We start from the raw sequence: 10,118 nt of genomic DNA on the forward strand, positions 1-10,118 counted from the left end.
AAGTAGAGATACTGTGGTGCAAAAGGAGCAAAATAAATAAATACAGGATGGGAATGAGGCAGATAGATGGGCTGTTTACAGATGGGCTATGAACAGGTGCAGTGATCTGTGAGCTGTCCTGACAGATGGTTCTTTAAGCTAGTGAGGGAGATGGGAATCTCCAGCTTCAGTGATTTTTGCAGTTCGTTCCAGTCAGTGGCAGCAGAGAACTGGAAGGAAAGGCGACCAAAGGAGGAATGGAGTAAGACCTTTAAACAGGTTAACATTCACAAAGCTGCAGGGCCAGATGGATTACCAGGACGCGTACTCAGACCATGCGCTGACCATTTTCAACCTTTCCCTGACCCAGTCTGTAATACCTACATGTGTCAAGCAAACCACCATAGTCCCTATGCCCAAGAACGCCAAGGTAAACTGTCTAAATGACTATCGCCCCGTAGCACTCACATTTGTAGCCATGAAAAGCTTTGAAAGGCTGGTCATGGCTCACATCAACACCATCATCCCAGAAACTCTAGACCCACTCCAATTTTCATACCGCCTCGACAGATCCACAGATGACGCGATCTCTATTGCACTCCAAACTACCCTCTCCGACCTGGACAAGTGGAACACCTATGTGAGAATGCTGTTCATTGACTACAGCTCAGCGTTCAACACCATAGTGCCCTCCAAGCTCATCACTAAGCTAAGGATTCTGGGACAGAACTCGTCTCTCTGCAACTGGATCCTGGACTTTGACGGGCCGCCCCCAGGTGGCTAGGGTAGCCAACAACACATCCACCGTTCTCACCCTCAACACGGGCATCCCTCAGGGGTTGGTGCTTAGTCCAATCCTGTATTCCACGTTCACCCACGATTGCGTGGCTGCACATGACTCCAACACCATCATTAGTGGAGAGGGTAGCAAGTTTTAAGTTCCTCGGCATACACATCACAGACAAACTGAATTGGTCCACTCACACAGACAGCATCGTGAGGAAGGCGCAGCAGCGCCTCTTCAACCTCAGGAGGCTGAAGAAATTCGGCTTGTCACCAAAAGCACTCACAAACTTCTACAGATGCACAATCGAGAGCATCCTGGCGGGCTGTATCACCGCCTGGTATGGCAACTGCACCGCCCTCAACCGTAAGGCTCTCCAGAGGGTAGTGAGGTCTGCACAACGCATCACCGGGGGCAAACTACCTGCCCTCCAGGACACCTACACCACCCGATGCTACAGGAAGGCCATAAAGATCATCAAGGACATCAACCACCCGAGCCACTGCCTGTTCACCCCGCTGTCATCCAGAAGGCGAGGTCAGTACAGGTGCATCAAAGCTGGGACCGAGAGACTGAAAAACAGCTTCTATCTCAAGGCCATCAGACTGTTAAACAGCCACCACTAACATTGAGTGCATACTGCCAACACACTGTCAATGACACTGACTCTACTCCAGCCACTTTAATAATGGGAATTGATGGGAAATGATGTAAATATATCATTAGCCACTTTAAACAATGCTACCTTATATAATGTTACTTACCCTACATTATTCATCTCATATGCATACGTAGATACTGTACTCTATATCATCGACTGCATCCTTATGTAATACATGTATCACTAGCCACTTTAACTATGCCACTTGGTTTACATACTCATCTCATATGTATATACTGTACTCGATATCATCTACTGTATCTTGCCTATGCTGCTCTGTACCATCATTCATTCATATATCCTTATGTACATATTCTTTATCCCCTTACACTGTGTATAAGACAGTAGTTTTTTGGAATTGTTAGTTAGATTACTTGTTCGTTATTACTGCATTGTCGGAACTAGAAGCACAAGCATTTCGCTACACTCGCATTAACATCTGCTAACCATGTGTATGTGACAAATAAAATTTGATTTAATTTTGATTTGATTTGATTTGATCATTAAGTTTGCTGACAACACGCCGCTAGTGGGCCTGATCACCGATGACGATGATACAGTCTATAGGGAGGAGGTGGGAGACCTGGCAGTGTGGTGCCAGACAAAGAAGCTGATCTTGGACCACAAGAAACAGAGGGCCGAGCACGCCCCCATTCACCGAAGGGTTGTAGTGGAGCAGGTCGAGAGATTCACATTCCTCTGTGTCCACATTACTAAGGATCTATCATGGTCCACACACACCAACACAGTCAAACTTCCTTTATATATATTTTTTTATTTTTGTCTGTTTTTCCATGTACAGTGGGGCAAAAAAGTATTTAGTCAGCCACCAATTGTGCAAGTTCTCCCACTTAAAAAGATGAGAGAGGCCTGTAATTGTCATCAAAGGTACACTTCAACTGTTGGAGTCATGTCCAACCGGGTCATGGGGGATCCGAGAATGGCGCTGCAATGGATAGCTTCCGTTTTATGGGCTCTTGTCCAATTCTGCTATTTAGTGTTTTTTTTTCTTCTTCACAGATCATAATGTTTCCGCCATCGTTTCTTTTGACTGAAAATAGCTTCTGGACATCAGAGCAGCAATCACTAACCTCGATTTGGATGAAGATTTCTACTTCAACGAGTCAGAGACGCAGGACATACTCAATACGGAAGGGTTCTGGAATTCCAGAATTCATCTGATGGCATTGAAGAGTTTACCACATCGGTCACCGGCTTCATTAATAAGTGCATCAACCAACGTCATACCCACAGTGACAATATGTCGTACATATCCAAACCAGGAGCCATGGATTACAGGCAACATTTGGACTGAGCTAAAGGCTAGAGCTGCTGTAATTGTCATCAAAGGTACACTTCAACTATGACAGACAAAATTAGAAAAAAAATCCAGAAAATCACATTGTAGGATTTTTAATGAATTTATTTGCAAATTATGGTGGAAAATAAGTATAGGTGACCGTGATGGTTTGAGGGCCAGAATGGGTATTTAGCCAGGACACTGGGGTTAACACTCTTACAATAAGTGCCATGGGATCTTTAATGACCTCAGAGTCAGGACACCCGTTTAACGTCCCATCCGAAAGACTGCACCCTACACAGGGTAGTGTCCCCAATCACTGCCCTGGGGCATTTTTAGACCAGAGGAAAGAGTGCCTCCTACTGGCCCTCCAACACCACTTCCAGCAGCATCTGGTCTCCCATCCAGAAACTGACCAGTACCAACACTGCTTAGCTTCAGAAGCAAGCCAGCAGTGGTATGCAGGATGGTATGCTGCTGGCAGTAAATAGGTCATAGTAGCGAAATAATTACAATTTAGCAAATTAACACTGGTGTGATAGATGTGCAGATGATGATGTGCAAGTAGAAATACTTGCAAAAGAGCAAAAAAGTAAATAAAAACAATATGGAGATTAGGTAGGTAGTTGGATGGGCTATGTACAGATGGGCTATGTACAGCTGCAGTGATCGGTAAACTGCTCAGATAGCTGATGCTTAATGTTAGTGAGGGAGATATAAGTCTCCAACCTCAGCGATTTTTGCATTTCATTCCAGTCATTGGTATATCTCCCTGGTCATCCCCAAAGATGATGGGCAGTGAGATATACCTGCTGGAGCGTGTGCTACGGGTGGGTGTTGTTATGGTGACCAGGGAGCTGAGATAAGGCAGAGCTTTACCGAGCAAAGACTTATAGATGACCTGGAGCCAGTGGGTCTGACGACGAATATGTAGCGTGGACCAGACGACGAGAGTGTACAGGTCGCAGTGGTGGGTAGTATATGGGGCTTTGGTGACAAAACGGATGGCACTGTGATAGACTGCATCCAATTTGCTGAGTAGAGTGTTGGAGGCTATTTTGTAAATGACATTGCGAGGTCGAGGATCGGCAGGATGGTCAGTTTTACGAGGGTATGTTTGGCAGCGTGAGTGAAGGAGGTACTGTTGCGAAATAGGAAGCCGATTCTAGATTTAATTTTGGATTGGAGATGTTTAATATGAGTCTGGAAGGAGAGTTTACAGTCTAGCCAGACACCTAGGTATTTGTAGTTGTCCACATATTCTAAGTCAAAACCGTCCAGAGTAGTGATGCTAGTCGGGCGGGCGGGTGAGGGCAGCGATTGGTTGAAGAGCATGCATTTAGTTTTACTAGCGTTTAAGAGCAGTTGGAGGCCACAGAAGGAGTGTTGTATCGGCATTGAAGCTCGTTTGGAGTTTTTTTTAACACAGTGTCCAAAGAAGGGCCAGATGTATACAGAATGATGTCGTCTGCGTAGAGGTGTATCAAGGAATCATCCGCAGCAAGAGCGACATCATTGATATATAAAGAGAAAAGAGTCGGCCTGAGAATTGAACCCTGTGGTACCCCCATAGAAACTGCCAGGGGTCCGGACAACAGGCCCTCCAATTTGACACACTGAACTCTAGCTGAGAAGTAGTTGGTGAAGCAGGCGAAGGAGTCATTTGAGGAACCAAGGCTGTTGAGTCTGCCAATAAGAATACGGGCCCTGTGTTGGGCTACCTCTCTTCTGCATCCCTTAACAATCGGACAGATGTGTGGATCTATCTTTAGCCCATGATAATGCATGGAGTGGAAATAATTAATTAATAAATGATGGATGATAAATAATGTAGGCCTAATACGATTTGACTACAACTTCCAGTAGCCCCATAGGTTTGTTTGGCATTTCCTGGTCAGGAGGGCAGCCATATTTGATTCGATTATCTCTGCTCCGAGTAGTTAGCTAGCCAGTTGCAGTTATTCTGAAAAAAATTGTTGCTGGATTATATTACACACATTTTCCACGACAAATGATAGCAATTTTTTAAAGAATAACTGCTTAACGTTACCGTGCTTAGTCAACGATGAATCCCGAATAGTAAGTAACACTGTTGGTTAATGATGACAGCCTGTGTTTTTATGCTAGCTAACGGTCGTCCGCTACCTGGCTAACTGTTAGCTAGTTTAAGATACTTGTTTTGTCTTCTTTACAAATATGAAATCAATGACATATGGTATGTTCTGTATCAACTCCACTCTAGACATGTTTTATATTGACTATTAATATGCGTATTAGGGCCGGTTTTTATCTTCCTAGCTACGTTCAAACGCCAGCTAGCATGAATGCTAGCTAACTACCCATACATAGACTAGCTAATATCAGCTGGTAGCTAATTTAGCTAGTTACTATCACAGCTGGCCAGTTAGGGAACGTCGTTAGTTACATTAGCTAGTTAAAACGTCAACTACTTTGTTGACTTTTTCAAATATGAACATGTGTAAAAAAAAAAATCAGCTGACCAATTTAACCATAATTGCCCAATAATATAGCTATCTAGTTAGCTATGTGTTTAATTCTATTCAAGGCTACTTTGATTGTGGTGTGATACAAATGCATTTATTGATTGACTGGCTTTTGTCAATAAAGTAGCCAGAACTAGTTACTATGTGACAATTTATTGCCTTGTTGTTTTTGACTTTCAACAAATTGAATTAATTGACATTTATTTAACCCGTGAAATGTCTACTCTCCTTTCAGCGATTATTTATTCAAGCTGCTTCTGATTGGCGACTCTGGCGTTGGAAAATCTTGCCTCCTCCTCCGATTTGCAGTAAGTAGCTGGCCTCTGTCTAGGTGTGTTTTTGCCATGTTGATATTTTGAGAGATAATAGTTTGATGTCCCGGGAACTTTACTGTACTTTGAACACCCATAGGGATTTTCTGTTTTTCTCTTCAGGACGACACATACACAGAGAGCTATATTAGCACTATTGGAGTGGACTTCAAAATTAGGACCATAGAATTAGATGGAAAGACCATAAAACTTCAGATTGTGAGTACCTATGGCTGACATGACTTGATTGAGTCACAAGAATGTCAGAAGTGGAACATTGATTTGTATATGATGTTGGGTCTGACTTTGCTCTCATTTGGCCCCCAGTGGGACACAGCTGGACAGGAACGGTTCCGGACAATTACATCCAGTTACTACAGAGGAGCGCATGGCATTATTGTAGTGTACGACGTCACAGACCAGGTAAATCCATCCCTCATTTGCTTTTTTTTTTTTTTCTTCACTTTCTATAACAAGTTTACATAGCAGATAGCCTTGTTCTCAAACCTGTGTAAGTTACCAAAGTTTCAGTGTATCTGGTTATGCTGTCTATTGCATCGGTTGTTGAGTTAACAACAGTTGTCTCCTCTCCTGTCACACCCCAGGAATCCTTCAATAACGTGAAACAGTGGCTACAGGAGATTGACCGTTATGCCAGTGAAAATGTGAACAAGCTGTTAGTAGGCAACAAATGTGACCTGACGACAAAGAAACTGGTGGACTACACAACGGCCAAGGTAACGCTCTACCTGGTTACAGAATGAAAACAAAAAAAAAAGTTATATTTTTAAGTTGAATCTTCTCTCACTCCTGTTCTATCCCCCACTCTTTTCTCGTCTCTTTTCCTCTTTCTTGGTGTGTATATGCCTCTCCCCTACTCAGACCTTACTGTTTCCTCTCTCTCATGTCCCCTGTCTTTTTCTCTTCCTCCCTCAGGAATTTGCTGACAATTTAGGGATCCCCTTCTTGGAAGCCAGCGCCAAGAGTGCCACCAACGTGGAGCAGGCCTTCATGACCATGGCAGCTGAGATCAAGAAGAGAATGGGCCCTGGGGCCACAGCCGGAGGTTCGGACAAGTCCAACGTCAAGATCCAGAGCACGCCAGTCAAGACCTCCTCTGGAGGCTGCTGCTGAGGCCCCTCAGCCCCCCAAACGCCATCCACCCAGACCCCTACCTACTAATCTCAAAAGTTACCATGCTCCACAGGGATAGAGAAAGAAAGAGAAACGGGGGGAGAGCAAGAGTGACAGAGAGGGAAGACAGTGGCCTGGATTGTGTGTGCAGTTGCAATACCAGAAATGCCCCCCCCCCACCACCACCAAGGTCCACTTTAGGATGGTAAGCCCATCCACACCCACAGAAACACACTAACATAATGTGGAATATTTTTTACGTATTACCAAAACATACCTATACAAATTAAGATGTGGCAACTTATCCAGACATTTTTAAACAAGGCGCAAGGTGATAATTATGAATGAGAGGAATATGAATAAACCTTGTCCGACTCTTTACTCCAGGTCTGCTAGTTAATAATACATTTTTCTATGATGGTTTTGTTCTCCTTATTTTACTGTGGATATCAGCATGACTTTGGCCTGATCTCCTCAAAAATGATTTAGGAAGCACTCCCAATGAAGCACATGTTTTAAAGAGCTTTATGCATGTTGGCAGAACTGATTACTTTACCCACAATGCATCTGGAATGCACTCATCATGACTTAGCATGTCTGCTCACTGTAATCAACCCAAATTATTTAGAGGAAATATCATTCAATGTCACGTGGTCCAACTTCATAATGTTGCTCCAAATAATTTGCCAGCTCCTTTATGGCAGGATGTATATATGATATGCTTTTGGCACACTGCGTTGTTGGCATGTCCTTCCAGCCCTAGAGACCTTTTTTATGCCCATAATGGTTGTATGCCCAAGCTCTTATCTCTTATTTGGGTTTAGTCTAATGAATTTTGTATGACACTAGCATTGGTTAACATTCCTGTACAGAGTAATTGTTTTGCTGACATACATAATGTCACATGGACACGTGCTACATTGAAAGTGTCATTGTTTTTCCTCCGCCAGTCTCTCAACCAACAGCACAAAGTTTCACCAAACGCTGAAATAATTCTACCAACTGTATATATTTATACATATGTAAGAACTGATTAGCTAAACCTGTAGAGAAGCAAGTGCAATATGACATCATGAAAAGTAGCTGAACATTTTAATTTCGGCATGTGATTTGTGGCTGAGGACTTGACATTTGTGGCACAATGTCTACTATTAAACAATGAAGGAGATTCTTTAATAAAGATTTGTCTTATTGGAATTATTTCCTGATAGTTACACCTGTTCAGCATGTACATTTCACACTGAAATAGGCCGAGTCTCTGAAATGCGACAAACTTTTTGTGCTCTTGTTTCATAAGCTGAATGGTATGATCTTTGGCCTAGCTTCCATTGTGTCCAGTAAATGGTGCTGTTGTGCTGAACTTGAGACGTCCATACCCTAACCCCTACTATTAACCTTACCTAAACTTCACCTTTAAAATTCGCCTTCAATGGGGTGATGTCAGTTGGACAACCCAAGGATCATGTTTAGACTTTCTCTTACCCAGCTCAACCACCTTTTTGTGCCTGCCGGGGCCAAAACACAATTTTTTTACTTCTTACTTTTGAGTCTGTCCAGCAACAAGTGTACATTAGTTAATGGGATTCTCTGGTACTTTAATATACTTTTTAGCCAGTTTTGAAAGTGTTCCCTTAAAATTGTGTACTACGTAACATATGTGCAGATCTGTGCACCACGTCGTTACTCTCGCTCTGCTGTGTGTTCATGATGTCTCTTGCTAGCTGTCACTCAAATAGTGAGGGGTTGAAGCTCATTGGTTGAATGCGAATGCTAGGGGGCTGGCCCACGTGGGGGAAAATGTACGGAAAATGGCGCAGCACAGCTACCAGAAAAACAGACTAGGGATTTTGTGGCTAATTGAGTTAAGACAGTAATCCTGTTCGTAGATGCATAGGGACCCAGTAAGACAACTGAAACACTGAATCTGGTACAGGTCTGTACCAGTGGAGGGCAGCATTAGGTGGTTTAGTTCATCTCTGAAGCTGTACTGTCTGTCTCCCAGTAGTTTGGACTTCTTAATCTGAGTTAAGGGCAATTTCAAATCAATGACTTTGAATGGGCCCTCATTCGAATAGTAATTAGATTACACATCCCCAACAGCTGTCGTGAATTACATCGGCTTTTCCATGGCGTTCTATGTTGAACGGCTATCTGAGTTGATGTGACATTGACGTCCATGACAAAGGCATTGTTTTGTGGCTGTGATCGATACCCTGAATCTATTCTTTCACACCAACCTTGTCATAGAATTAGTATCATACCCATGGTAGAGCACCCACCAGATCATCCTGTGATTGGTACCCACATTGTATGCCCGCTTGATTAACATCTGACCCTCTCATCCGCGTTGCGGTGGCATGGTGCCCGCCGCTGTAAATGTGCCCTGGCCGGCCTCTCTCACACACAGGCCCCAGGCAGAAGAAAGGGCACACACCTAACTGCTTGGCATGCTCCCTTCCACCCTCCTCCCCTCTAGCGGACCCCTGTAATTATGTCAATGGAGTATAGTAAAAGGCAGTGTGAAGCCAGCCTCTTGTTTAGCTGTTGAACTGGAGTCTTCTATTTTTCCTAGGCATAACCCTAATTTGCTTTTAAGTGAAAACAAAACCTACATTCAGCCGGTCAGCGTGGACAAAGGGCTAGATGTTTTGCTGTGAGGTTCAGAGGGAGTTGGGATGGGGAGCAGCAGCAACGGCGCTGAGGAGGGGTTTAGAGTTGATGGCGCAAGAGGGAGGAGGGGTGGGCTGTTTGCCGGCTTTATTTGTTCTTGGTTGCCGGGCAATGGAAGGGGGAAAGCATCTGTGACAGCTGTAGAGGGGCCGCAGCCTTTCCCCCGATCTACAGAAGAAGCCCTGTAGGTAAAATACAGAGCGAGAGAGTGAGAAAGGGGTGTGGGGGAGGATAGGGAGGGACCTCGTTAGCCCATGTGTGAAGTTCACTCAAGACAATACCCACAGCAAAAAAGGTGAGCTGGATTTGTGGATAAGAGATGGAGAATCAAGTCTCCATTATGTCAATCTTAATTCTTTCACTCATGCCTAGACGGCAGGTGTGCACTTGAGACAGGCTTTGGCCATACTTTGTAGTGTAACATCATCAAATGGAGTGAGAGGTGTTGTGGACTGTGTCAGCTAGCACTGAACAGCAGGCTGCCCTACTGGCCAGACGAGTCCCATTTGTATGCCTGACGCCTTTCTGAACAATGGCTAAGTGTGCAGCAGAGCACAGTTGATTCTCTTTGGATGAATCCGAATTAGCAGCAGCCTGAAACGACTGACATATAATACAAGTCTACATGGACAGCTCAGTGAATTAGACTACCGGTAGTGACTGTTTCTGTCTTGTTAGAATTGGAACTAAGTTGTTTTGCATTCTGTTCTCAAGCGGTTGACTTTTGGTCGCTGCTATCGTACTGTGAATAAACAGTACAACTACTTGCCTTTGA

General features: G+C 43.9%; 1 protein-coding gene across 1 annotated transcript; it reads left to right on the forward strand.

Moving 5' to 3' along the window:
- The first annotated feature begins 4,618 nt into the window (after positions 1–4,618).
- Positions 4,619–7,853, forward strand: LOC112230377 (ras-related protein ORAB-1). Its single transcript, XM_024396649.2, has 6 exons — positions 4,619–4,803; positions 5,464–5,536; positions 5,663–5,758; positions 5,867–5,962; positions 6,145–6,276; positions 6,476–7,853. The coding sequence occupies exons 1-6, from the start codon at positions 4,790–4,792 to the stop codon at positions 6,671–6,673; spliced, it is 609 nt and encodes a 202-aa protein (XP_024252417.1). The 5' UTR covers positions 4,619–4,789; the 3' UTR covers positions 6,674–7,853.
- The last annotated feature ends 2,265 nt before the right edge of the window (positions 7,854–10,118 follow it).

Source organism: Oncorhynchus tshawytscha, linkage group LG32, assembly GCF_018296145.1.
Source record: "Oncorhynchus tshawytscha isolate Ot180627B linkage group LG32, Otsh_v2.0, whole genome shotgun sequence".
NCBI lineage: Eukaryota > Metazoa > Chordata > Actinopteri > Salmoniformes > Salmonidae > Oncorhynchus > Oncorhynchus tshawytscha.

Excerpts from the sequence above, each read along its gene's own strand:
- LOC112230377 (XM_024396649.2), top strand. Across the intron at positions 5,759-5,866 it reads AGACCATAAAACTTCAGATT|TGGGACACAGCTGGACAGGA; the intron begins GTGAGTACCTAT and ends TTTGGCCCCCAG. Across the intron at positions 5,963-6,144 it reads TGTACGACGTCACAGACCAG|GAATCCTTCAATAACGTGAA; the intron begins GTAAATCCATCC and ends GTCACACCCCAG.